The sequence below is a fragment of the Panthera leo genome, chromosome E1 (assembly GCF_018350215.1).
Source record: "Panthera leo isolate Ple1 chromosome E1, P.leo_Ple1_pat1.1, whole genome shotgun sequence".
Taxonomy (NCBI): domain Eukaryota; kingdom Metazoa; phylum Chordata; class Mammalia; order Carnivora; family Felidae; genus Panthera; species Panthera leo.
This window is the reverse complement of record NC_056692.1, coordinates 54415698-54442634: the sequence shown is the minus strand read 5'-3', so window position 1 is coordinate 54442634 and position 26937 is coordinate 54415698. Positions and strand designations below refer to the sequence as shown.

General features: G+C 61.1%; 1 protein-coding gene across 5 annotated transcripts; it reads right to left on the bottom strand.

The window, feature by feature from the left end:
- Positions 1 to 643: 643 nt before the first annotated feature.
- KIF19 (kinesin family member 19) lies at positions 644 to 26544 on the bottom strand. 5 transcript variants are annotated; one of them, XM_042916085.1, is made up of 20 exons: positions 26401 to 26544; positions 24642 to 24722; positions 13661 to 13771; positions 12935 to 13022; positions 12514 to 12650; positions 11113 to 11238; positions 10574 to 10768; positions 9203 to 9349; positions 7870 to 7992; positions 6294 to 6459; positions 5445 to 5619; positions 5112 to 5310; positions 4225 to 4495; positions 3994 to 4115; positions 3384 to 3517; positions 3037 to 3142; positions 2747 to 2843; positions 1854 to 2248; positions 1508 to 1667; positions 644 to 1272 (listed from the first exon to the last, which is right to left on the bottom strand). In XM_042916085.1, the coding sequence occupies exons 1-20, from the start codon at positions 26437 to 26439 to the stop codon at positions 1142 to 1144; spliced, it is 3003 nt and encodes a 1000-aa protein (XP_042772019.1). In that variant the 5' UTR covers positions 26440 to 26544; the 3' UTR covers positions 644 to 1141. The 5 variants fall into 5 exon arrangements, with proteins under 5 accessions (XP_042772019.1, XP_042772020.1, XP_042772023.1 ...); XM_042916086.1 differs by having other exon boundaries at positions 2783 to 2843; XM_042916089.1 differs by lacking the exon at positions 26401 to 26544 and adding an exon at positions 12166 to 12199 and having other exon boundaries at positions 24642 to 24717.
- Positions 26545 to 26937: the final 393 nt, after the last annotated feature.

Sequence of the window (26937 nt, the reverse complement as noted above, 5' to 3'; positions counted from 1 at the left end):
TGGTAGACCAGATGCTTGGTTTCAGGAGCTGATTTCACAGCTGCCTCGAAGGCAGTGCTCTTGGTTGAATAAACCAATGCTCAGCGAGCCGAGGGGATGATTGAAGTACCCAGCCCCCCGGGGTAAAAACAGCCCAAGGATGGTCCCACAGGTGCAGGGTTCCCCCACCTTTCATTAGGTTTTCTCGAAGGTCCCCACCCCCACACGGAACAGGGCAGGTAAGGGCAACCAAATGGGCCAGCCTGGGAAATCTGGGGGCCTCCAGGACCCCTTGCTGGACTTTTTTTCAAGAGACTTAGCTGGGCAATTTCTGAGCCCTGACTTCCAGAGGGTGCCCCCCTCCCCTCAATTTGGCTAATTAGGCTTTGTATGGTCCTGTCCACCAAAAGACTCTGATCTTTCATGGGACCGACCCTGAGCAGATGTGAAGGCTGGTGGGAGGGGGCATGAATGGACCTTGCTAGCCCCACCCTTCCCGGGGAGGGTCTAGAGAAAAACTCCTTTCTCCCAGGTATTTGTAGGTTGATGCAGTGGAACCGGCCAGGTGGAGATGGGTGTTGGGGAGGGAGGGAGGAAGGGAGTCGGATTGCCTCTTTATCAGTCACGAGCACCCCACATTCTAGACAAGGTCTAGATTCCAAAATAACCATCATGACCCAAATGGGATTTTATTATTATACTGCCAAGTAACAAAACCAGATATCCTCCTCTGCCCCAACCATAGTATGTGAAGTGACTGAAGTGACCTCCCCAACCATCCAGGATGGCCTTGCCCCAGACTTGAGCCCAGGGGCCCTGTCCCACTAACAGCTCCCTTCACCTCACCACCCTTCCACATCCAAGGCCGAGTCTGGCCGCACGTTTCTACAGGGTTTTGGCAACGGGGTTCTATTCAGGGCAGGGAGGCCAGGAAGTCCTGTCATCCTGGCCATGCTTCCTGGGCTCACCTCCCTTCCCCAGTGGCACCGAAAGCATGGAGGTGTTGGGCAGGCACCCTCATGATTCCTGGGCCTCAGGAGCCCCAGCCTTCTGAGATCCTGAGCTCCTGTTCGCAGGTCACCCCCATCCGCCCAGCCTCCACCTCCTATTTTCTGCTACACCCCATCCAGCCTTGGGGGCAGGAGGGCAGGTTCCAGTCCCCTCAGGTATGCCGGAAGCGTACGTCTTTGCCATGGGTGCTTGCGCCATGAGGCAGGCGGGGCCCACGGGCAGCCCGTCGGGAAATACCAGCTGGGTTGGAGGGAACAGCGAGGGGTGAGGAGTCCCCAGGGCCTGCAACAGAGAAAGGGCCGGGAGCAGGGGGTTAGGAATTCCTCCCACCCCCTCTCTGGTCATCCAGCGGCCTTGAACTCCTCAGGGGCACAAGCCCAAGAGACCAGTCCCATAGACGTTCTGTGAGAGCCCAGTTTCCAACCGTGGACAGCCATAGGTACAGGGAAATCAACACGCCTCCTTCCTGGGCTGGCCAAGGCTCCCTTTCCCCATTCCGTCCCTCGCCGGTACTGACCCGTGCTCTGGCTTGGAGGGAGTTTGACCTTGGCCAAAGGCAGCGTGACCTTTCCCAGATGCCGGATACCAGGTGCTGGGTGTCCACACACGGGCACCCTGTGGTCCGAGATGCTCTCTGTGGGACGGGGCCCCAGGAGGTGTGTCTTGGGGCGGGAGAGCTGCGGTGGTTGGAGAACAGTGAGGTGAGTCGGGGCCGTATGGTGTATGCCCCCATGCCAGCCCCGGGGGGGACAGAGGCATGGAGGGTGGCGCAGGGCTGGAGGTGCCTGGGGCCTCTGGAGGAGTCCAGGCTCTCATCTACAATGAAGGGGAGCAGACACCCCATGCCCTGTCTTTTGCCTCACCCCTTGCCCCGTGACCTCAAAGGACCGGGACCTCCGTTTCCTCTTCTTGGCCTCCAGGGACTCCTCCCGTCTCTTGCCCGGGCTTTTCTTCTGGCCACGCATCCAGGGCCCGGGGCCGTCGCCGACAGGCCCGACTGCCTGGGATGGGGCCTCGCCTGTGCTGCTAGACAGGTTGTCCTCACTGGCAGCGTGCTGCAGCGTGGGGCTGGGTGGCCGCTTGCAGGCCAGAGGGCCCGGGGGCTGCGAATCGGCCTCACTCAGCGAGGGCAGAGACAGGCTGCTGCACTCCATCGCAGGTGCCAGCAGGTGGCGCCCCTCGGCGCCCAAAGCCCGCGAGCGCCGCCTGGCCGCCTTCACTGAGATGCACTTGGTGCCCGTCAGGATCTCCTTCTTCTCTGCAGCGGGAAAGGAGCACCCAACCTGGGGTCAGGATCACATATTCCTCCCCCTCCCTCACCTCCAACGCCCCTCCTCTGCCGAGACAGGAAATGAGTAGAGCCGGAAGGCCAGCTCTCCCACTTGCTAGCTGTTTAAGAAACCGGGGGGGGCAAGTTTCCAAGCCTTACTTTCATCTGTAAAGTGGGGATGGTGACATTAACCCCATAGGGTCGTTGTGAGGATTAACTGAGAAGATGGGCTTAGCCTGCAGCCAGAGGGTAGGGATTCCATCTATATTTGCTATTATAGTTATTATCGCGGGAGGGGGCGGGGGGGGGGGTGGGACATGATCCTAAGTGCCATGTACTCCCCGTTCTAACTTCTGATTGTGCTGTCAGCTCTCTGTGTGTCCTTGAGCCGGTGGATAATCCTCTCTGGGCATTGGTGCCTCTCTTTACAGAATGGGTAGCACCAAAGTTTCAATGGTGCCAGGCTCAGGCTGGCAGGGGGCACACCTTTGTAGGACAAGGGGATCTCTGATAGGTTCTCACTGCTGTCGGGGGAAGAGTTGATCCGGCTGCTCAGGCTGACCGGGCCATCCTCAGGGGGCACCTGCAGGTGAAGTGATTGAGAAGAGAAAGGCATTAAGACGCCCCACTCAGCAGAGACAGTGCGGCCTCGGTGGGGGGCGGGGGGGGGGCAGTGATGGCCATTTTGGAAAGGCTCCATCCCAACCACTGGCGGTCTACCCTGTGCTCCCGCCCCCCAGCAGAGGATCCCGGGGCCAGTGGTGCTCAGTGCTCACCTCCTGGGTCACCAGGCCGCCGATCTGGATGGGGGGTGGGGTGGGCACAGAGGAGCTCTTCACGTGCCAGGCCCGGGGACTGGCTTTGAACACGCGGTTGGCTTCACTGAGGTTGGCAGAGGCGGATGAGTGGCTCTTGGCCAGGCTGGTCCCATTGAGGTCCCACCCCCACCCCGAGGGGAGAGAGAACCCAGGAGTTCGGGCTCCAGATGGGTGCCTCCCCCTCCCTTTCGTTCCTGCTCCTTCTCCCCCAATTAGCTCTAGTCTGGGTTGGCATCCCTGGGCTACGGCTCAGCAGGTGGTGGCTCAGGCTGGCAGGACGGTCTGGACGTGGTCTCTGGCCTCACCTCTCCGTGCTGAGGGGCGGGAGGATGCTGTTCTGCGGGCGCTGGACCTCAGAGCTCAGCGTCTTCACACTCTCCGGGTCAGACTCTGGAGTCAGCGCGGTTCCTGCTGGGGCAATTCTGGGCAAGGAGCTGTCCTGGGGAGGGAAGGTGGAGGCAGGGGAGGGCAGTCAGAAGACTTGGTCCTGGACCAGGTGACAGCACAGGGTGACAAGGGCACACAAGGTGACCAAGAGTTTGGGGAGAGCAGTGGGTTCGTGTTCTGGCTCACGAGGGATAAACGGTGGTCTTCTGGTTACTTCCAGGAGCACTACCTGATGGCCTGGTCTCTTGGGAGGGCGTCTGGGGCCACTTGTGATACCTCAGATAGCCAGCCCTGACCCTCACACCCTGGGTAGGGACAAGTGCTAGAGAAGAATGCCCCGGGACGGGGGCCTGACTCAGGCTGGGCAAGGCTGGGGTTGGGGTAAGAAGGAAGGGGAGTGAACTCCCTGGGGTCCCCGCCAGCCTGGTCCCATTGGCACCCCAGCTACCTGCGGGCACTGCCTTGGGCACGAGCCCCTCCGCCAGCACCTGTGCTCGCGCGCATGCGCAGGCCTGCCCACGCGCCCACCTGCAGGGCCCTAGAGGCCACCCGGTCCATGATGGTGGCCCGCTCCAGGCTGCCCTCCTCCAGCTCCCGCAGGTACACTTCATATAGGTCCTCCAGGCGTTGCGGGACGGCCAGGTTGTAGTCTGCCGGGGGGGAGGAGCGGGGCTCAGCGCGTGCCCTCGGGCCCTCCGCGCGTCCGGGGCGTGGGGGGTGGGGGTGGGGACCTGGGTGGCTCGGGCGCGCGGAGCCCACCGTCGATGATCTGCCGCTGGCCTTGGATGATCTCGTCGCAGAGGCTGCGGTGCTGCTCCAGGCGGCGCACGGCCTCGCGGCGGTGGCGGAGCGCGCCGTCCCGGAGCAGCGCGTGCGACTGCATCTCCGTGTTCTCCACCTCCAGCTCGTGCACGCGGCACAGCAGGCTGAGCACCTCGCGCTGCTCCTCGGAGCCGATGCGCCGCGGCAGCGTCTCCTCCAGGCGCCGGCCCCGCGCCCGCAGCTCGCGGCAGCGCTGCTCCAGCGCCAGCTAGGGGCGGGGGGGGGGGGAGTGGGGGGGTTGGCGCCAGGCGGCCGGGCCCGCGACCCGCCGCTGCCCCCACGCTGAGCCCGTCGGCGCCCCTCCAAACCCCGAGCTCCCCCCTGGGCCGAAGCTCCATTCTGAGGCCAACCCTCGAAGCCGCGTCTTGGGCCTGGCGACCAGGGGCTGGTCCTAAATGGCCCCTCCGCGCCCACGTCCTTGCCACCCTGACCGCGGCCTGCGCCTGGGGCCAGCCCCATGGATATCTGCCCCAACCCCGGCCCGTCCGATGCCCTCGGGGCTCATGGCACCGTGAAGCCCCTGGTTAGGGTGTGCGCCAGAACAGAAGGAAAAGATCTGTTATCTGGAAAACCCTAATTAAAACGGGACGACCACTTCTTGAGTCTCGGGTATGCGAAAGGCATTGATTTCGTCTTTCCAATAACCCCACTAAGACCGCAGCGTGACTACTCCCCTTTTACGGAGGAGTAAGTGAGGCACAAAAAAGGAATTCAGCGAGGTCACAGAGGGGCAAGAGCTCCCCGGTCTCCCTCTTCCCCCACCCCCTGCCCCGCCCCCTCTCCCTCTTCCCCCACCCCCCTGCCCCGCCCCCAGCCCCAGACACCTTCTGCTTCCGCAGCTTCTTCTGCTCGCCCACCAGGGCAGCAATGCTCTCCCGGGCCGAGGCCACTTCCGGGGGCTCCAGGGTGTCTGGCTGGTCATCGCCCGTGTCTGAGTCCTTCTCGCTGTCGTCCTTGGTGTAGGATTCCTTCCGCTGCTCCTCCCGCCATTTGAGCGCCCTGCGTGACTTCTCGTGCTCCCAGCTGCCGCAGCCGCCACCCCCGGAAACGGGGGAGTCAGACCACGGGAGGGCGTGGGGGGACAGCCCGCAGCCGCAGCCCCCTCTGTCCCAGGCCCCGGCGGGGACCTGGACGGCGCCCGGGCAGGCGGTGCTCACCCGGCAATGGTGAGCAGGTGGCGGGAGGTGTCGATCTGGACCTCCATGGCGTGGTTCTCCAGCTCCAGCAGCTGCCTCCGAACGTCCATCTGCTCCTGGAAGGCGCTGATGAGCTGCTCCCGCAACTGTCCCATCTCGGCCTGCTCGCCCTGCTCACTGTGAAGTTGGACCTCGGCTGCCCAGAGGATGGGATGGGGGGGGGGGGGCAGAGGAAGTGAGTGGAGGAGGCAGGGTCAGGTGGGGAAGTCTGGGCCTGGGTCGCCACCCCCCCCCCATCCCTTTCTTCCCAAACCATTTCCTGTCCCACCACCTCCTCCCAAAACACCTCCTAGATGGCTGCCTCCTCCCTCACCCCACCCCCACATCGAGGCTTCAGGCTGTGACCCAAAGGTGATTCTCAGCTCCTCTGTGTGAACCGGGCTTCCGCTCGTCCTTCCAGAACCTTCATGTCAACTATAAAAAGGTGCCCCTCAGACACTTTACTGCCATCTGTTGGACAGCCATCAGAGCCAACACACAAATCTACAGAGGATGGTGCTCCGTCCCGTGATGCTGGGCGCCGCCTCACAGACCTACGCTGTAGCCCCAGAGTGGTGCCCCCCGCAGCTAAATGCTCACACATCTGTCACTTGTGTGATCTCACCCAGTCTTAATTACTGTCAAGTCTCTGAAACGGAGATGAGGATTCCACCTGACAGTTGCAGGACGGAAGGCTCAGAGCAGTTGAGTGAGTAGCCCAAGGCGCCCAGCCAGAAAATGCCCGAGTCTGAATTTGAACCCAGCACCGCCTGACCCCCGCCCCCCCTTCCCCTCCCCGAGGGCTGCCTGAGCTGGGCTCCCAGCACACACCTTGGATGTGGCGGATGTCACCCCGCTCAGGCCGGCCCCGGGCCTGGCCCCGCCCACCCTGCTCATCGATCTTGCACTTGAGCCTCTGGATCTCGCCCCGCAGGTCCGCGATGATGCTGGTGTACTGGGCGATGTGGTAGGAGACGTTGAGCAGATTCTGTTTCACCTGCAGAAAGCGCGGAACAGGGCAGAGCGGGTACAGTCACCCCAGACACTGGGGCCTGCCTGCAGGGTCTTCCTTTCTCTTCTTTCCCTAGTCTTCCTGGATGATGATAATGGCCCCAACCTTGCTTCCAGCCCCCCAACCTATCCCACCCCCTGCCTCTGCCAGACCCGTGCTCCTAAAATGCTGCTTCTGCTCATCCACCTTCACTGGCTCCCTACTGCTCCGGAGGAATGCTCTGGCTCCTTCACTGGGGCCCTCCGCTATCTCGATTTTTTTTTTTAAAGCACTGTTCCATGAATGTTCTGCTCTGGTTGAGGAACCGTCCTACTGTCCCCACCACTACCACAGACACCGTTTCCTTCCTGCCCTTGACACCTCTCCTCTTACTGCTGCTGGCCCTTCTGGACTGTCCTCCTCATCCTTCAGAGTCCCACTCTCAGTCCCCAAAGTGCCCCACCCAGTTCTGCCAGCTCACCCCCACCTCCCTGTTCCCTAGTGGCCTCAGCAGGTACTGTTGTCTTAGTAATATTCTGAATTATCAGTGAGCTTTTTCAAGGACATGCCTCCTCCTCCCATTAAGTTCCTTGAGGATTGGAATAAAACCGAAAGCCCCTGGACAGTAGCTGACAAAGTGCGGGGTCGGGGGAGCGTTCGCTAAGTTCTAGCTCTCAGGCGGTGAACATTCCCACCCTTCCGCCCACGCGGGTAGAGAGAGACTTCCAGGACGCCTGGGGGGGGGCTCAGTCGGTTGAGCGTCTGACTCTTGATTTCGGCTCAGGTCATGATCTCGTGGTTCATGATTTCGAGCCCTGAATCAGGCTCTGCGCTGACAGCTCAGAGTCTCGGGTTCTCTTTCCCTCTCTCTCTGCCCCTCCCCCCACTCGCGCTCTCTCAAAATAAGTAAAGTTTATACATGTTAAAAAAAGACACTTCCTATAGCAGGTGGTGGGGATTCTAATGCATTTGCCTGAGGGTGACTCCGAAACCAGGCAGGGCCACTTCTAGTCTCAGTGCCCAGCTGGGGAGTCACTTAACTTCCTTCAGCCTCATTTCCCTAAACCACGAGATGGGAGCATAGTAAATCTGGCCTCACTTGAGCAACAAATGAGGTGACGTGTGAAAGCTGCCTCTGCTGGCCTGTTAGGTTACGGGCTTTGAAAATGTAAACGTCTGAACAGGCATCTGAAGACGAAAATGGAGATGGAAGGGGATAGGGGCAGGGGGCACATGACCTTGAACAAGGAGAAGGGGGCCCTCGGGAGCGGTGCGCTTTCCAGCAGGCACGCAGGTGTTGAGGGTGTGGGGAAGGGCGTGGGGTGACATTGGACTAGGGAAGGAGGCCAGTGCCACGGTGGCTGGTGCCAGAGAATGGGGTGGGGTGGCAGGAATCCCTCCAGGCAGGGCCCTCACCCTGGTCTTGATGTTCTTGGCCCGGCCAGCGTAGGTCAGGGTGTTCCGGGACTCCTCAAAGGCGCTGCTCGCGGGACTGATGTGGGCGATCATCACGGTGCGGCTGTTCCCGCCCAGGGAATCCTGGATGGCAGGGAGGGCGGGCTGCTGTCAGCCGGGGAGCACCTCCCTGGGACCCTGCTCCCGCCGGGCTGTCCACGATGCCCTCCACGAGGTGTGCTCTCCTTCGCTCTGTCACATGCACACTCACAGATGCTCGCACTCACCCACAGGTGCTGTGTTGGGCCTCACATGGTCTCCCCTGGGTCCAGATGTTTCCCGCCCCCCTGCTGTCTCTCCTCCCCACTTCCAGATTCTTCTCCACATTCCCATTTGCAGATTTCAAGTATCTGATCCAGGTCAGGGCCTCCCGGCTTTCCCTTTCCCTCCCCTCATGAGGAAAGGCAGCGAGAAGTGCCCCCCCCTTCCCATCACCTCTGGCCTTTCAAGGGGCCCCCCGGCCCCCCATTTCTGACTGCTGATGGCACTGTTGTTTCAGCTGGAGTGCGAGACGGGGGATGGGGACCCCTGTATGAAGGCTGAATGTGGCCTGTGGCCACCCCCCTCCCTTGCTCTGTGTGAACAGCCCTGGGGAGGGGCGGGGGGAGCAGGGAGAAAGCTGAGGCTCAATTGTGTCACCATCCCCACCTCCCGGTGGCCTGTGGGCACAGTAATGGGGGCGGGCTGACATGGGGCTTGGCTAACGCCGCCGCAGTTGCGATATTAGGCCACAGACTCTGTCTGGATCCTCCTTCCAGCCTGTATTGTCCTGGGCCCTTCGGAAGGTTACTTAACCCCTCTGTGCCTCAGTTTCCTCATCTGCAAATGGAAATAGTATTTCCCCAATGACGAGGTTGCTTCAAGAAGAAAGAAGCCAGTGGAATGAAGCACCGAACACAGCCCAGCCAGGGGCGGGCCCCCAAATAGCAGACACCTGAACCCCCCAACCCAGGCAGCTCTTGGCTCCCTCAGGCCTGCAGCCCAGTGCGGGGTGGGGGGGTTGTCCAGTGCATGGCTTTTCCCTCCCCGTTGCCCACTCTTTGGTTAGGGTCACCAGGGAAAATACACGACACCTGGTTAAATCTGAATTTCAGATAAACGATGAACGATTTTTTTTTTTTTTTTTTAGTACAAGTATATCCCAAACGCTGCATGGGATGTACTTCTTTCTACTAACACAAATTTCGTCGTTTGTCTGAAATTCCAATGTCGCTGGGCGTCTTGTATTTTTAGTTGCTGAATCGGGCAGCCCTGCTCTGGGGGCCCAGTGCCCAGGCCGGGCCGTAGCTGGTACCTTCAGGAGCCGCGTGAGCTTGCTGTCGCGGTAGTTGATGTACTTGTTACTGTTCTTGTCGCTCAGCGCGTTGATGCAGTTGCCCAGGGCCAGCAGGGAGCGGTTGATGTGGGCCCCCTCCTTCATGCGCTGCCCACGGTTCTGTGTCTGGGGGGGGGGGGCGGGGTGAGCAAGTGGGCAGAACCAGGGCCCTTGTGGGGCAGGGGGAGGGGCTTCACCTGCGCCCTGGGTGGTCTTGGGCCACAAGCCCCTCCCCCCCACCCCCACCAGGGGCCTGGAATGTGGAGGTGCCCCAGGGCCTGGTCTCTTCAGGGTTCAAGAAGGTGAGAGAACCAGAAGGCCTCAGGGGAGAGTGACAGACTGGAGGCTTCAGGGGAGGGCCGAGAGCCTGGCTCTTTGTCCTCCCCCAAAGACTGGCCCCATGTCACCAAGGAAGACGTGGAGGGAGGCTGACAGCTGGCAAGACCACAGGCAGTGGCTCTAGAGGGTGCCCTGGGCTTCGGGGGTGGGGTGGGGGTCGGGGTAGGAGGAGGTGTGTGTGTGTGTGGGGGGGTCATCCCCCTCCTGTCCCTGGGCCTGCAGGGACACTGTCAATGCTGAAGAAGCCCTGCTCAAAGCTGCCCGGCCCCCCAAAGCTGGCGCACCTCCTCTCCCTGGCTGCTCCCCTCCCCTGGGTCCCTCCAGGAAGCCCTCAGGCCTTCCTGGCAGAGAGGGGTGTGTTTCTTGAACCGCCACCCCCCCCCCCCCCCCGCCCGTTTCAACCCAATTCCACAAGTTCAAACATGAAACCCTCTGAATTCTCCCCGGCCCGATATCCTGTCCCTTGCATCTGCTAGCAGTGACATCACCTGGCCTCATCACTTGGGTGACCGTGAAACCTCCCGGTTTGCCTGAAGGAGGGGGGCCTGGCCTACCTACTGGGTACTGGGTGCTGTCGGGCTGAGGCCGCAGTGCCAGGCTGGCAGGGTGAGGATGGGTGTTCTGAGAAAGGGTAATGGACCCTCCTCTCTCCCCAGCGTGGTCGGCAGGGCCCCCTGAGTCCGGGGATGTGTGTCTCCCCTGCCCCAGCTCCTTATGTGGACTCGCTCATTCCCAGCGCCCCTCCTCCTGGGCAGCTGGTCTCCTTGCCTGGGGAAACCCTCCTCATCCCAGGATCTTTCCCACAAATAGCCAGGATACCCCACCCCCACCCCTTCCCCTCGTGCACCTCTGTGACATTCCTCAGTCCCTTACCGAGGGGGAGCCCTCACGCCTACCCTCCCTAGATGGCTTCCCCAACCTGATCTCCTGGGAAGCCAGGAGCTCAGCATCCCTGCCCTCCCCCCAGGTCCCCCCAAACATTCTCCCCAGTCCTGGGGGAGCTGACCTCACCTGGGAGGCACGCTCAGAGCCAGCCAGGTCAATCATGAACAGGCGGCCCTGCCGCACCTCCTGCAGGACATTTTTGACCCGGCTGCGCTGGCGCACGGCCACCTGGAGCACGGCGTGGGAGCGGGAGGACGTCTGGTTGGCCGCCGTGGGCTCCTGGGTCCTCTGCCGGTTCCCCTTCATCAGCAGCTGCATGATCTGCGTGGAGAGGTGGGAAGGACGCCACTCCTGGGGATCTGGGAAGGACGTCCTTCCTCTTAGAGGCTGCAAAGGGGCCCAGGGTGGGGATGCGAAGGGGCCCAGGGCGGGTGGGCGGGCTGGGAGGCTGCTTATCTGGTTAGTCCCCAGGGGCAGCGCAGCCAGGAAGGGCATGAAGTCAGGGGCAAGCGCCCCCTGCTTGCGCAGTCATACAGGATTCTCTGCGTCTGTCCTGACCCTGGCCCCAGCTGAGCCGGTGGAGCCCTGGCTGCAGTCCCCCGTCCCCTCCTGCCCACATGGGTGAATGTCCCTCTCCACTGCCCCAAGGGTTGCACGAGACTCGCCTCTTTGGCATTGATGGTGGAGACCTCAGTGATTCCAGCCACCTGGATCACCCCTTTGGAGTCCTCCCTCAGCTCTAGGTACCCCAGGGCGGGGTTCAGCAGGTCCCGGATCATCTCATTGTAGATCTGATGTGTGTGTTTGGGGGGGAGAGGGGTGTTAATGGAGACCAATGGCAGGTGGTCCAGGCAAGGACCAGGTTCCCCATCCCTCCTGAGCAAGAAAGGGAGAGGAGCTCGCACATTCTTAGCCCCAGCCTGGGAGCCCCAGGCTCCTTTCAGGGAAACTGGTTAAGGAGAAAGACCCCTGGGGCGCCTGGGTGGCTCAGTCAGTTGAGCATCTGACTCCTGATTTCGGCTCAGATCATGATCTCCCGGCTCTGAGTTGGAGCCCCGCGTCAGGCTCTGCGCTGAGTGTGGAGCCTGCTTGGGATTCTCTCTTTCTCTCTCTCTCCCTCTCTCCCTCTCTGCCCCTCCCCTGCTTATGCTCACTCTCTCTCTCTCAAAATAAATAAATATATATTTTTTTTAATAAAGGAGAAAGACCCCTTCCTTTCTATGGGGTGGGGATAAGGGAACTTCAGCGTCCACAGGGAAACATCCGGCTGCCAGAACCTCGGATAGAGAAACCCTCAGAAACAAGTGGGATCCCCTGTGCAGGTGGGCTGGGCACCGGGCAGAAGATGGGGACCTGACCGATGGCCAGCCCTGCCTGTTGCTAGGCAACCCTTATGCTACTTCTCCCTGCAACCTCCCCTCCCCCCCCAAGTGCATCTTGCTGGCTGAGTCAACACCATGCCCCTGGAGCAGTGGCTGGGAGCAACCACTGCCCTTCCTGAGCTGTCACCCAGGAGATTATCAGCTCCTGGAGGGAGCCAGGGTGGCCCGGAGCCAGGTGGAGTGCAGCCCACTGGCTCTTCTGGCCTCTGCACGCTCCCACCACTGCTGTCCCATCGGTGCCTGGCAGTCGCACTCCCGCGGGGTGGGCACGGGAGGGGCTGTGGTCGGGTAACCCAGGCCAGTGGGCTCAAGCCTGTCCAGGTACTCGGGTCTTACCTGTACCCACGCACACAGGGTTCCTGGAGGTGGCCTGGCAGGGCAGATACCGCTTTAAGGCAGGTGCCCTTGATGATGGCGAGGTGCTGAGGTGTGGTGTCGTCTGGGAGGGTGGCTGAGGTCTTTGCTCAGGGACAAGGCTACTTTGGATTGTGGCAAAAGGGGCAGGGCTTGGCTTTAAAGCTCTAGGATCCTGAGTTTGACTCCCTGCTCCCTCACTTACCGTGTGATGTTGGCCTGGTTGTGTAACCTCTCTGAACCTCGGGGTTTTGGCAAAATGGGGCCAACGGAATGCGTGTGGCTGCCCTACGGGCCTCTCGCTGAAGCTGGGGTCAGGGGAGGGCTCACCTCCAGGTAGGACATGGACACCTCATATTCCATGTCATTGCTGGTCTCCTCAATGGCACGGAAGAGGTCATTGAGGGTCCGAACGTAGATGCCAGGCTCACGGTCCGTGCCCAGCATAGTGTAGGTTTTCCCACAGCCTGGGGCAGAACAAGGTGGTGGTTAAGCTGGTTGGGGGCCGGAAGCACGGCTCAGCCGGACCAGGGCTCTCTCTGCCACACCTGAGTCTGTCCCCAAGGCCGGACCCTGCAAATGGCCAGGGAGGTGGGGGGGCGAGGAGGATGGCATTCTCGGCGGGGGATGGGGCCTCTGCGGCCAGAGGGCCCTGCGGGCATTTGGATCAAGCCACATCCTTGACTCCTGCTTCAGCTGAGGCCAGGGGGTCAGAAGGGGCATACGGTCCTGTCCCAGGGTCTCGCCTCACCTGTGGGGCCATAAGCAAAGACAGTGGCGTTGTAGCCTGAGATGACGCCTTCGATGAGGCTCTTGGTGGTGGCCTGATACACCATCTCCTGCAGGGAAGAGGAGATTGTCAGGGGCCTGGTGTACAGGCAGGACAGAGCACACACACCCACAGGCATGTCCTGGCCCGGGGCAGGAGCAGGTTCTGTTTCTGGGGCTCTCAGCCTGAGAAGTAGGGGCGGGGAGTGGGGGGTGGGTGTCTCTGCTTTCACCAGCCTGAAACAGAGCTCGGGACACCTGAGACACCTGCCCCCACTGCTGGCTCCTGGCCCCCCGCCCCAAGGACGCATTACATCTGCTCCTGGGAGCATCCCCCAGATGGACAAGAAGAGGGGTATCTGGGAGGGTGTCGGCTTCCTCGAGACTCTCCTCCCGGCGCCAGATGGGCTCCAAGCACCTTCCTCCAGCTCCTGGGGGCGGGGCCAGCCTGGGGGTGTGCCGTGTGGGTGCCTGCAGAGGGTGGCGTCCGTGCACTGACTCAGGTCTGTCTATGCGTTGAGGCTGGGCACAAGCCACGAAGGCGCACACACATTTGCACGCACGGGGACGCGGTACCATGGAGGCCAGGGAGCAAGTGGTGGAGGGAGGGCTGAGGGTCCACGGCCGGGTTGCCTGAGGGCTCCCTCCCGGGTGGGGCAAAGGTTGGAGAGGGGCTCCTGCATGTCCCTAGGCCCAGGCCCTCCCTCACCTGGGTGGCGGTGAAGTCAAAGGCCACGTCAAACAGGTAGGACTTCTCCCGGGAACGGTGTGCTCGAAGGATATCATCGGGGTCCTCCATTGGGTCCATGAGAACCACCATCTGCAAAGGTCCCCGAGGGGGCTCTGGCAGTCACCCGGGAGCCCCAGGCCCACACCAGTGGCAACACTGACCTCAGCTCTCCTGGCCCAGCACACGGGCTGAGCAGTGGGAGGGGTCCTGCTGGAGGTCCTGGAGCTGCGCAGCCCCAGGCTCCTGAGCCCCAGGCTCAGCCCCTCGGGTGTCCGATCTGGGCGCTGGGCTCTGGATGCCCAAAGGGGAAGCCTCCCTAACAACTGACAATGTGTCAAAGGAGCTGATGGCGTCATGGTGCCCCAAGCCAGCCAGGCCCCAGACCTGGGTGCCCCAGGCCCCTCTACCAGAGAAGTAGGACCAGTAACAATGGCTTGCATTTGCTGTACATTTATTCTGGGTCAGGACCTACTTTATACGCTTTAGGTGCAGGGACTTGCTTAAATCCCCACTCCAAGGCCAGGCGGTAAGGCCCATAATTATTCCCAGTCTACAGATGAGGAAACCGAGGCCCAGAGGAGTAACTTGTCCAAGCTCAGCTACCAGAAGCAGGAGGGGGAACCCTGGACTCAAAACCCGGGATCTGGGTTCAAAGCCTGCAGCCCCTTCGCTGCCTCTGCGTGGTACCTGAGACCCTGCCTGCCTCACCCCTCTGCGCCCTGCCCCCAGCCAGTGGGGAGACCCAGGGGTGGAGCACAGGGCCGCTGGCTGCTGGGTGACAGGGGTGAGGAAAGTGGGCTAGGCTTGAGGACTGCCCACTTGTGTCAGAGAGGGGGATGTGGGGTGACTTATCAGTGGTGCCTGCAGCCTTGACCCTGAGCTGGGGGTGGATGGAGGGACCCAGGGTTGGAGGCGAGGACGAAGGTCCAGGTTGGCCATTCCGGGCTCCCTCCCTGCAGGGTAGGGGCATCTGTGCTCTGTGTGTGGGGGAAGGTGGGGTGGCTGGGGGATACACAAGGGACCTCACCAGGTTCTTCCTCTGCTCCAAGGGTGATCAAGGGGCCCATTTTCCAGAACAATCTCCAAGCCCACTCCGCACCCAGCTCCACTCTGCCCCTCCCTCGGCCCAAGTGTCCTGGGTGTGCTAAGCCTGGTCCCGGACTCTGAGGACAGGTGCAGAGGAAGAAAACTGGGTCTTGGCCAGAGGCTCTTGGCCTAGGGTAGGAGCGGGAAGAGACAGTTCCCAGACTCACAGAAATGCCAGAAGACATTCAAAGATGCGTGGGAGGGCTGGAGTCGGGGGTGGATTTAGGACGAGGCAGGGCAAGGTCTGGATGCCCATGCTACGTCTTGTTAGTAGCATGGCCTTGTGTGAATATTTTAACCCGCCTGGGCCTCGGTCACCTCCTCCACCAGATGGGACAGGTATATCACCCGCCTGCAGGACTGTGAAGAGCCCAGGCGATATGTGTGTGGCGGGTATGGGCACAGCACCAGACATAGACTAAGTGCTCAAGGGTCTTCATTCAAGGGGATGTGAGGAGGGACAGCGTGGGTGACGCAGGTAATGGGCCACCCCACCCTCACCATGGAGGGGGCCACCAGGGTGCCACCGACTCTGCGCCTGCCTGAGTCCCCCCAGGAGCGGAGCCTCCAGATCAGGTCCCTGTCCCCCGCCCCGGCCGCTCCATCGAGGTGCCCCCTGCAAGGCGACTCTGTGTCGGGGAGCGCCTCGGCTTGGGAGGGGCATCCAGGGGAAAACGAGTCTCAGCTGCGCTCCAGGGCCGGACTGTGGTTATAGCCAGCATGACGGTCCCACGGCAACTTTTACTTGCAGGGGGAGGGCAGGTGGTAATGAGGGACGGCGTGGGCGCCTTTACACCCAGCCCCTCCTCCCGGTACGTAGTAACAGCGGCTCACCTCCACTGAGCCCTCTCCCATGAATTCATAATTATTGTTCCCAGATGGGGACATTGAGGCCCAAAGTCGCGTAGCTAAGGAACGGTGGGGCCCTGGTGGTCTGTGCTCCTGGGCACCTTTGTGAACCTGCTCTGACACACGCCATCTGCTCGTCCGGGGGCCGTGCCGGGTGGGATGTGGCAGTGGGAGGGCTTCTCCCCACCAGTGAGGCCCCAGCACCCCCACTGCGCACATCAGCCCTACCTAACCAGACTCTGGAGATGAGATGCTCACCGAGGAGGTAAACTGAGGCCTAACACAGGACAAGGCACTGAGGAGGACTGGCTGTCCTAGGACCATCCCAGGTTGTACAGTGACTGCATTCCCTTCCTGGGTCAGCAGGAGAGCCAGGGCCACCGCCAGCCCTGAAAAGGGCTGGAGAACAGACAAGGTGGGGGGTGGGGGGCGGGGAGGGGGGAGGGCGGTCACTCTGAGGGACAAAGGGAGCTGAGGGCAAGGCAGCAGGAGCACGCCCCGGAGCCCAGCCCAGCTCAGCTCCATGGATTTGGGAGATCCACAGCGGGTCCCTCTGGGTGCACCCCCTTTGAACACCAGGATTTAGGAGGCCCAGTCCTGGGAAGGCCACAGCCTGGGACTCCTGCCACACTCCTGTCAGCACTTAGGTGTATGATGCTTCACCGCCTGGACCCCTGCGGTAGGTACACACCTGTGCTCACTGCGTGCAGACTGGTCTAAGACCCTTGGGGTCCCAGCAGGGCCCTCTCCTGGGAGTCTCACGGAAGAGAGAGAACAGGGAAGATAGCGCAGGTCCCCCGGAGGAGGCCGGGCTGCAGGAGTCTCACCCGGAAGTCTCATCCAACCAGGTAATTTCAGGTAAGCCCGTGGGGGGTGGGGGGCAGGGACAGAGGCTGGAACAGCTCCAGACAGGCTGGGCGGGGGCTTAGTGCGGGGTAGGAATGGGGTCGCTGACTTGGCCCCCTCATAGCTTGCCAAAGCCGAGGTGGGCACAGCAAGCTGAGTGCGGGGTGCCTGGGCCTGCGCTGTTACTGGGGTGCCCACCTGTCCCCAGCCACCCCCTCGGGGCTTCGGCCCGAATGCCCTATCAGCCTCCTCCAGGATCCAGTTCCTGTGTGAGGCCCTAAAGCCAGCGGCATGAGCCCTGATCAAGTTGCAGATCCAAATGAAGATAAAGCTGCCTCTGAGCCCCCTGGCACGGGTCCCAGGGGGATGCGACAGGAACCTGAAGGAGGTCTCCCCCCTCGGGCGCCAGCCCTCCTGCTGATGCGGGCAGGGCCGGCTGCCTGAGGGGCGCCCCCCACCCCCACCCCGGCAGCGGGCCGCACACACCGAGGCTCATCGCCCACCCATCACCTTCAAACAATCTCCGGGCACCACAAGTTCACGGCACCCTGGACATTTGGTTCCTTTGATATCCAGGCTCCTGAATCAGTACATTGTCAGCACAGCTGCCGTGACCCCTCTTAAAGAGGCCTTTGTCTGGGTCTCCATCTGCCCGGGCCCCGGCCCACGCCCCACGCTCCCGAGCATCGCCCCCTATCCCTCTCCACTCTGGCACACAATGGAGCCCTTGTGCCCCTCGGCCAGGTGAGCTGAGCCATGGGGAGGGCTGGGGACGGGCCCTCGTGACTGCCGCCCCAGAGAGCAGCACGGGGAGTGCAGGTCAAGGGAAGCTTCTATGTACCAGGCAGTAAACTGGGGACAGAGAAAGTGACATGTGGTTTCCCCATGTCTGACTTTACAGGAGGCAGTCGGAGCACAAGGAGGGGCACTGATCCAGCCTTACCACTACCGGAAGGCTTCCTGGAAGAGGTGGTACCAGAATCGAGTTTTAAAGGACGAGCAGGCAGGGCGCCTGAGTGGCTCAGTCTGTTAAGCGTCAGGCTCTCGGTTTCAGCTCAGGTCATGATTTCCTGGTTCGTGAGTTCCAGCCCCACGTTGGGCTCTGCGCTGACAGGGCGGAGCCTGCTTGGGATTCTCTCTCTCTGCCCCTCCCCCGTTCACTCTCTCTGTCTCTCTCAAAATAAATCAATAAACTTAAAAAAAAGAGAGAAGGGACGAGTAGGAGTTGGCAGAGAGATGGGAGGTGAGGCGAACATTCTAGAGAAAAGCGTGAACAAGGCTATATGGGGTGAGAGGCGAGCTGTGGGTAGCGGTTCTCAGCTCAGAAGCCCTGGGGGTGGGGGGTTCTTGTGAGAACTGCAGGGTTGGGAAGAGAGCTCAAGAATTTCCCTCCTGTCTTCACCTCCTGGAATCTCCAGAGCACAGGCCCGAGATGGCCACAAGGCGAGCCATCTGGGCCCCCTCCGTGAGCACATGCTGTCTGTCCCCGGCTGTGAGAGGCCCCTGTGCGGCCTCCAACGTGTCCCCTAAATGTCATCCTGGTCGGCACCCAGCATCCGCCCAAGGAATGTTTGCTGAATAAAGCTGCCTTTCCGAGGACCCCCGTGTGTTCCAGGCTCAGTGCCGAGCGCCTTGCACACATTTTCTCAGACACTCCCGTGATCCTTTTGTCGTAACGAGGAATCAGATAGGTGAGGTGCCAAAGCTGCACCTGACAAGGACAGAGCTGGTTTGACGGAGAGCTGCTGGGTCCCAGAATCCAGGGTCCCAACCACCAGGCCGCCTAGCGCTGCCTCCCCGGAGAATGGGCCGGCCAGAAGCAGCCTGGCTGAGCGAATGCCCGCCTCGTACGGGTTGAACTGTGTCCTCCCCAAATTCAAATGCTGAAGTCCTAACTCCCCCGAGTCTCCGATTGTGGCTTTATTTGGAAATAGGCTCATTGCAGATGTCATTGGTTCAGATGAGGTCCCTCTGGAGTAGGGTGGGCCCGTGTCCTGAAAAGGGGAGGTTTGGACACAGACACACATGGAAACAGATGACTTGAAGAGACACAGGGACAAGACGGCCATCTGCAAGCCGGGGAGAGAGGCCTGGACGGATCCCTCCCTCGGGGCCTCAGAAGGAGTCAACCCCTTGGACTTCTGGCCTCCAGGGCTGTGGAAAGATCCATTTCTGTGGTTAAATTCTCCCGGTCTGGGGAACTTCATTACAGCAGCCTTGCGAACCATAGACCAGCCAACCGGGCTCACCTGGTGCAGGCGGGGGGGTGGGGGTGGTGGGGGGGTGGTGCGGGTTTCTGGAACCCACTTGGGACCTCGGCCAACCCCTCCCGCGGCCCCAAAGTGGCGGGCTCGGCACGGGCACTCCCCTTCATAATCCCCGGGTCATAAATGTTCACACCTACGGCACGCTGGGCACCTGCCTCTGGGAGGCGTCAACGGGGACATTGATCATACAGTGCACATGGGGGCCTCCCAATGCTGGGGGGAGGCAGGAGGCCAAGCCAGGAGTGGGGGAAGTGGCCTGGGGGAAGTTCCCCCACTAACTCATCAGAGGCCCCCACTGCCTCCCTCCCAGACCTGCTCTTAAGTCAGTGCAGATTTTGACCTTTCCATTGTCCCAGACTGTGAGCCCAGAAACCCAAGATCCATGGGGATGTAGGGGGCCTCAGGCTGGGCGGAGCGTTGTCTAATCTGTAAACTATGTCCCATGAAGAACCAGGCTCCTCCCCAGCATCTCCTAGGTGAGAAATACCTCGAACAAAGCATAACAGAAATTCCTCCTGCTACAAACCACTAAGCTGCTCAGATCAGCTTTGCAGTTTTATTTTTTATTTTATTACTATTATTATTTTTTTTGAGAGAGAGAGAGAAGTGGGGCTTACCCGAAGTGGGGCTCAAGTTTACTTAATGCGGGACTCGAACTCACGAACCCTGAAATCATGTCCTGAGCCGAAGTCAGATGCTTAACCAACTGAGCCCCGCAGGCGCCCAGCTTTGCAGTTTTAACTGGCTCCTTTCTGGCCTTTAAATGGCGCACCCCAGACCAGAGCTCCCCAGTCTCGGCACTATTGACACTCTCGGCTGGATCGCGATGACAGGACCTGTCCTGTGCCCTGCAGGCTGCTTAGCAGTATCACTGGCCATTAGATGCCAGTAACATGATCTTTTCCCGGTTGTGACATTGCCAGATTGTCCCCTGGAGGGCAAAATCGCCCCCAGTTGAAAACCTCTGACCTAGACCATTCCTTCTCAAGCCTCCAAGGCTGGCAATGAAGATCTCCAAGGGAAGGGGTGCCACAAATCGGGTTTAGGGGCGACCCTGCTGTGTGACATTGAGGAAGCTACATCACCTCTCTGGGCCTCAAGTTCCTCCTATTTGGAAGTCGGGGAGGGCCAACAGGGCCATCGCCTTGAAAGAGGAAACCATACCAATAACTGCCAGCCTCTTCGGGAAGGCCCAGCAGAGAAGCAGAATCTGGGAAGGCCCCCAGATCCCGGCGTGCAGCCCCTTTATTCTAGGGGCACAAACAAGGCAGAGCAAAACAGAAGCCTGATGCCAGGTGGGTATCACCCCTGTCAGGCTGTTTCTGGATTTGTGTTTGCTTTTCCTTTAAGAAGGAGGATTTGTTGCTGGTCATACTTCTAGTAGTAAATGTACCATCCTGTGAGGGCCCAAGAAGGGAGACTTTGCTCCCAAGAAGGGTGTCCCCTTCAGGCTAGACAGAAAAGACCGGAAAGGAGCCTGCGGAGCTCAGAAATCCACCAAGGCTCAGCTGGCTGCTTAGGCCAGGCCGCCACCTGCCTACGGGCCTCTGGGGGCCCTGAGGGCAAGGATGAAGGGAACCATGAGCCACAGGGCGCAGATAGGGCTGCACCTCTCTCGGGTCTGCGAACACCCTCAGCAGAGTCCCTCAGGGGCCGTGCGGGAGGTGGGCTCCCAGGCACGCCCCCGGTTCGCTGAAGCAGCCTCTCTGGGGAAATGGGGCCCACGTCTCTGCCTTTTGAACTAGCACACCTGCCTGGCACCCACACAGCCGCTAAGTGTGGGCACCCTTACGTGAGGGCAGCCTTGTCCCCATTCGCCAAGAGGTGGGAAACGACCCAAACGCCCATCAACTGATGAGGGGCCAACAAAATGTGCCGCATCTATCCCATGGACGAGGACTCGGCCACAGAAACGAAGGAGGTGCCGATGCCTGCTGCCGTGGGGACCACCCTTGAAAACACGATGCTCAGCGACAGAAGCCAGACACGAAGGACCACAGAGCACAAGATTCCATGTATACGAAACGTCCAGAACAGGCGGATCCATAGAGACGGAAAGTAGATTGGTGGTTGGCTGGGGCAGGGAGGGGGTGGAAAGACGGGCGGGGAGATGGCTTGGCACGGGGCGGGGGGGGGGGTTGGGGAACCCTCAGACCCCCTCCCAGTCACCCCCCACCAGGCTCAGCTCTTTGGGGCAACGGGGCCGAGAAGCATCTGGAAGGTGTGTGTGTAGGGAAGTGGGCGGAAGGCCAGCTGCCCCCACAGCACTCGGTGGCCCTTGGCACCTGTCACCCTGTACTTTCTCCTGCACAGCAGCTGTGTGTGTGGCCGGGGCTCTCCCTTACTCCATCTCCTACAAGCATCTCAACAGCTCTGAGGCGGGGTGGGGCAGGTTCTTAATTCCCTGTCTTCTGATGAGGACCGAGGCCCCCCCGCCAGGACCTGAGGGCCCCGGGCGTGGCCCCTCAGATGGGACCCCAGGAGCACCGGGGTGACATGGGGCTTGGAGCAGATAAAGGCTAATTATGGGATTACACATATTGTCAGGTGACTTAAATCCTGTAGGTAAACAGCCTGGAAGTGCTGGGAGGAGGGTCAGCAGGCTTCGGGCTTGGTTGGGGGTGGGGAGTGGGAGGGAGGAGGTGGAGCTTCCACCCTTCCCCCCCCCCCCCCGCCCCCTGCAGCCTCTCAGCCTGCACCTGCTCTCCGTCTGTGTTCATCCATAGCATCCCCGAGGGGTCTGGTGTCAGGGTCCAGTCCCACCCCCGTGCTGCTAGGAGACCAAGCTCCTCCAAAAAGCCTTCCAGGAACACATATGTGGGGAGGTGACCATCTGGGGACCCCTGGGCTGAGACTCTGTCTGGCACCGGAGGCAGGGACGCAGGAAGTGGGCCAGGTGTCACCTCTAGGCTGGAAACCATCCTGCATTTCAGCCCTTACACAGACTAACATGTGTTAAACCCCTACTGTGTGCCAGGCGCTGGGGAAGCCCCGTGCGTCCATCAGCCCACAAAATCCTTCAAAGAAGGTGTTATGATTTGGGTCCTGGATTAAAAAGGGGGCCTTAAGACCACAAGCCTGCCAGGGTACCCAGACCGTCCCCTTTACAAATCTACACCCTCAGCCTAGCTTCCCCAGAATCCGGGCACACGGCCTCTGATCCCCAAGGACACTTTGCCTGTAGGAGGGTCCCCTTTGCAGATTCTTGTTGCTATAACTTCCCACGTCTCCAGGAGGACAATGCCTAGCTCTAAGGGAGGCTGTCCTCGGACCCCTCACAGTGGCCCAAGCCCATGGGTGACGGAGTTCTCGGACCACCTCTCCCAACTCAGGACCTCCCTGCCGCACGGCCTCCCTGCTGAGGCTCAGGAGGCTGGGCCCTCAACAGTGACCTCTGGGCTCCCCACCCCCAAGCCTGTGACCGCACCGGCAGGGGAAAAGCCGCCCACCCGACACAGAGAAAAGGCAGAGCCCGGAACCCCAGGCCAGAGGAAGCTGAGCTGGGGAGCCCTTCTGTGGGGCCAGGCCACACAGGTCATGACGGCCACAAGCAGGGGAGCGACGGAAAGCAGTGGGTACAGGGAGACTCTGCATCCCAACTACACATCTGCTTTCGAGGAGGCAGGACACTGGGAGGCCGCCTGGACCCGCATGCATCTTTGCTCCCCGCCATGGTGGCCTGGGGGCGCTCCCAAAGTCACCCCACTGGCCCGCCAGGCTTCAGAACTCAGGAGGAATGGACAGCGCTAAACCCACCCGCTGGCCCATCAATGAAGCCACTGGAGCTGCGTCCCCGAGCCTCCCTCGGGGCCTGGCAGACAGACCGTGGGGGTCACTGGACAGGGACAAAGGTCTGGAGATGGGAGACAGGTCAGAGTAGGAGGCAAGGGAAGAGGGCTGTCCGTTTTGTCTCTTGGACCCCGTGGCTTCACCTCCTACTTGCGAGGGCCTTCTCTGTCAGCGGAGGGATGGCTGGGTTTTAGGATGTCCCCGGCCTGCCGATTGCTGTGGCTACACCCAAACTGCAGGCCAGGCGAGCCACCTTTGAACCCAGTGCGGGTAGAAGGAACTCGAGGCCAGAGGCCCAGCGCTCTCCCTGCAGGACCCAGTGTCTATGTGGACAGCCCCGAGCCCACGCCACTCAGACGACCCTCCCTACATCTGTAAGCTGACAAAGGGGCAGCCCTGTTAGGATGGCCCAGGCCCAGAACCTTCTCAGAGACGCGGTTTGGCCAGATCGGGCCGGACCCTCCCTCTCCACTTGCAGGGACAGAAAGGAGCCAGTGTTTGCCGTGTGTGGGCACACAATGGGCTGTTCCCTAGACCAGAGTCTTTCCATCAGCAACAGTTAATATCTGTCAGCCTCCACTCCGGCCAGGAGCCAGGAGCGGCAGAGAAAGAGAGCCATCATTGTCCCAGCCCCGAGGACCTGATATTCTTGGGGACAAGTTGGACAAACAGGGAGTGGCCCCTGCCTGGAAGGAGGCTTCTGGCTCATCAGGATGGCCCCTCTCACTCGGCCGGTCTGATAGCTCTGGGGAATTGTCAGTCGCTGATCGATGATGTTAGCTTACAGCTATTAAGCCCCTACTGTGTGCCCCTACCAGGCACCTGGGAAGCACTGAGCGTACTTGAACCCACAACGACCCTCTAGAGAGGACATCATGGTTGCTGCCCCCCACTTACAGATGAGACAACTGAGGCTTCTAGAAGCAACCTGCCTGAGGCCACACAGTCGGCAAACGGCAGAGCCTACTCAGCATGACTGTTGGGTGTATTCATCCTACTCCCGCGGGGCCTCCCCAGACGGATGGGGTCCTTCCAGTCACCCCTTGCTGTGCCCATCAGAGCTGAAGGAAGAGGCTGGAGCGGGTGCCTGTCCCCAGGGGAGCCCAGAGGCCCTACGGTCTGCCTCCAGCTCACTTCTCATGGCCCTCGGGCTTCCCGAGCCCTCCCCTGCCTCCCCAAACAGACATCCTAGGCCATGGTCTAAGAGAGTGTGGTCTGGCCCCTGCCACATCCTCTGCCTCACCTCACACCTCTCAGCCCTCTCTCTCCTGCTTGAGCCACACGGGCTTCTCCTGCTACCCAAGGGCATCACAATCCCTCCCACCACAGGGCCTTTGCACAGGCAAGGCCCTCTGATTGAAATGTCTCCCTTCATGCACAACCTAAGTTCCCTTCTCCACCTCAAGCACCGTCTCCTACAGGAGCCCTCCCCGACCCCTGTGCTGGGTCAAGTCCCCCTCACAGCACTATGCATTTCCTTGAAGCCCCTGTTGGGGTTAATTCTTTGATTTTGTCTCCCTGTACCAGACTGTAAAGTAAAGGAGCGAGGGCAAGGTTTCCAGCTCTGAGCACTGCCCCCATGTGTTGTGGGTACATGATAAATATTTACTGCCTCCTGTGCAGACGACGTGGGGCCTGCCCCGCTCACCTCATCACAATAACATGAGGACCAGGAGAACAAGCAGGCATCCAAGGACTTAGCAAAACATGAACCAGAGGTAGGCTTTAGCCCTAGACCATGTAAACATGTGCTCTGTGGGTGGCAGGCATGTCGAGGTGGGGAAGTCACGTCATGGGCACATGGAAAAGTGTGTGAAAATTTTATGGCCGGACTGAGGAGTTCAGGGCCCATCCAGGCTAGGGAAGCTTTCAGCTGCATTTGGGTCAATCTGAAAAGGCTTCTTGGAAGAAGAACCCTGGTTTGCTTGACGATGTCATCCAGGAACAACTGAGAGTTCAGTGGATGGGGGAAGGATGATGCCTCAAGCCACGCGGACCCTTCCTCCCCGGCCTCCCCTCCGGTGAGCAGGTACCTGTCCCGCCAGGTATCAGCAGACCCCTGCCCTGCCCTGCCCTGCCCTGCCCTGCCCTGCCCTACAGCTCCTGGCCACAGCCCCAGGTACCTGCTCATCCACTTTATGGGCGATGAGGGTGGCTCCTTCCTCCAGCTCTGCCACGCTGATGGGCCGGACCCGGAGCGCCACCTAGGAGGGAAGGCCAGACCCCTGAGATTAGATGGAGGGAGCTGGCTGGACAGACAGAAAGATGAGAGGACCCCAGGATTCCCCTGGGCGAGCCCCCTGGGTTCTCCTCTGTGTAGGCATCCCAGGCCTCCTTGGTCTTAAGGAAAACTCGGGGGTTCAAGGCCACCACCTGCGTGGAGGGGAGAAGGACCACAGCATGCAGGTTGCATCTGAGTCTGCGAATTTCCCCGGGGAGCCCGGGCCTCAGGGAGAGCCCCAGGGGAGACAGCAGTCTGCTTCTCCAGCCTGCATCAGTCCCACGCCCAAATTAGGCACCTGCAGCTCCCCAAGGCTTTGAACTTGGAGCCTCGGCACTGGAGCAGCCCGTCTGTGCGTCTGTGAATGATGCACCGCAGCTAAAGGCGCGGGGCTGGCTGGTAGGCAGGTTGGGGCTGGGCCCAGGGAACTTCACCGTGACATCCCGACAACCGCGGCCACATTCCCACTGAGCACAGCGCCGTGAGAGTGAGAGAGCACAGGGCACCAAGAGAGCACAGCCAGGGAGAGACGATGGGTCTTCATCCTGTGCATGGGTCTCCCCCAAAGTACAAGGGGGTGCATTTCTTCTGACCAAGGGGAAATGCCTGCTGAATGCGTACATATTGCTAATAAGACCCTCCGAGGGACCTCTGCTGTCTGTCAGATCATCTCTACCGGCCCCCTCAGCCTCTGTGGGGAGGGGGGAAGCAGGAGGCTCTCCATCGCTGCCCTGGGGGCACGTCACCCGTGTGGGCCAAGGCAGCCATTTTCAAAGAGACACATTCTAAACCGCCAGAGAGAATATTCCAGAGCCTGGGGCTTTCTTGGGGCTGGGGTCCAGCTCCTCTTTGGAGCCACAAGCTCACTCTGCAGAGGCGTGGTGTCTGGGGGTGACATTATCCTCCGGTTCCATAACCACCCACCTGCTGGCGACGAAAGTCTCCCTTCCCAGGCCTCAGAAGTTAGGGGATGGGGAGAGAGGTGGGAGGGGCGGTGGCCTTGGGGTCACTGAGCCTCCCCCTCATCGTGTCAACACGGCATCGTTGATAACCAGGGGTCTGTCTTCAGTCCCTACCTGACCCCTAGATGCCTGCTCTTCATCTGCCCCAGACCCCAGGGCTCAGGGAAGAGGGCTGGCTGCTTCCCGCACTTCTAGGAAATACTGGACGGTATCTGTGTGGCAAGCCAGTGACCAGCCACTCTCAACCCCGTGCCAGCTCCTCGGGTATGTGGGGGCTCTTTGTCTACCTGTGACTCCCAATCCCTTTAAACTCCCAAACCCACGAGGCCAGGGGACAGCTCTGGTTCCCGAGGAAACCCCCACTTTCCCTTCTCTGGGCAGCTGGATTCAAGACCTGACTTTTCTAGATCAGAGAGCAGTGTTGCCCCAGAGACATAGGCACAAGCTTTGGGGATGGGGTGGGTCCCCTGGCGGGACGGTGTAAAGGGAGAGTGGGGTTGAAGCCAGGCTGACTTTTCAGGCCCCGGCGGGATGGCCACGGTGCCTTCCTTCTGCCGTCCAGGACTTGGGGAAAGTTGCCCTGGACAGTCCCATCCCTTGTCCTCAGTGTCCTCTTAGTGGTGGTGAGGGTACAGGTGGTGACGCCGAGTCAGGGTCTGGGTGTCGGGGGCGAGGAGGAGGAGGGTGTCGGGGTCTCACCATGAGTTGCTGGTCCTTGGAGTCCCTGCTGTCCTTCATGCTTGCGGCGGGTGGAGGGGCTCAGGCCGCGACAGCGGGCATGGCCGAGCCGCACCCCCACCGCCGCCGGGTCCCTCGCAGGCTCCCTGCGCCGCTGCCGCTGCCGCTGCCGCTGCCGCTGCCTGACAACCCGAAACCAACAACGCGCCCGCGGCCAAGGGCGCTGACCGGGAGGCGGGGCAAGGGGAGGGCCTCTGCGCCCCCGCCCCTTCCGCGCTGCTGGCGAGAGCTGGCCGCCTCCGCCGGGGAGGCGCCCGAGCCTGCGCCGCTTTCCGCGGGGACTGCCCGCCCGTGCGTCCCTCCAGCCCCTGCAGGGCGGCCCTGCCTCCTCCCGGCGCTGCCGCGTCCGTTTGGTAGCCCCTCGGCTCCTCCTGCGGCCGGCGGCTCGCGCCCAGGGCCCCTCTCCCGCCGCCTCCAGGGGGCGCCCGGCGGGCTCCCGCTGGCAGCCGCGCACATCCGTGGCCTGCCTGCCTCTGCCGCCGGTGTCTGTCTGTCTGG

Coding starts and splice junctions, on each gene's coding strand:
- KIF19 (XM_042916085.1), bottom strand. CDS start 26,439: ATGAAGGACAGCAGGGACTCCAAGGACCAGCAACTCATG. Junction 13,772..24,641: donor CCCATAAAGTGGATGAGCAG/GTACCTGGGGCT, acceptor GGACCTTTGCAG/ATGGTGGTTCTCATGGACCC. Junction 10,769..11,112: donor CCACCATCAATGCCAAAGAG/GCGAGTCTCGTG, acceptor CTCTCCACGCAG/ATCATGCAGCTGCTGATGAA.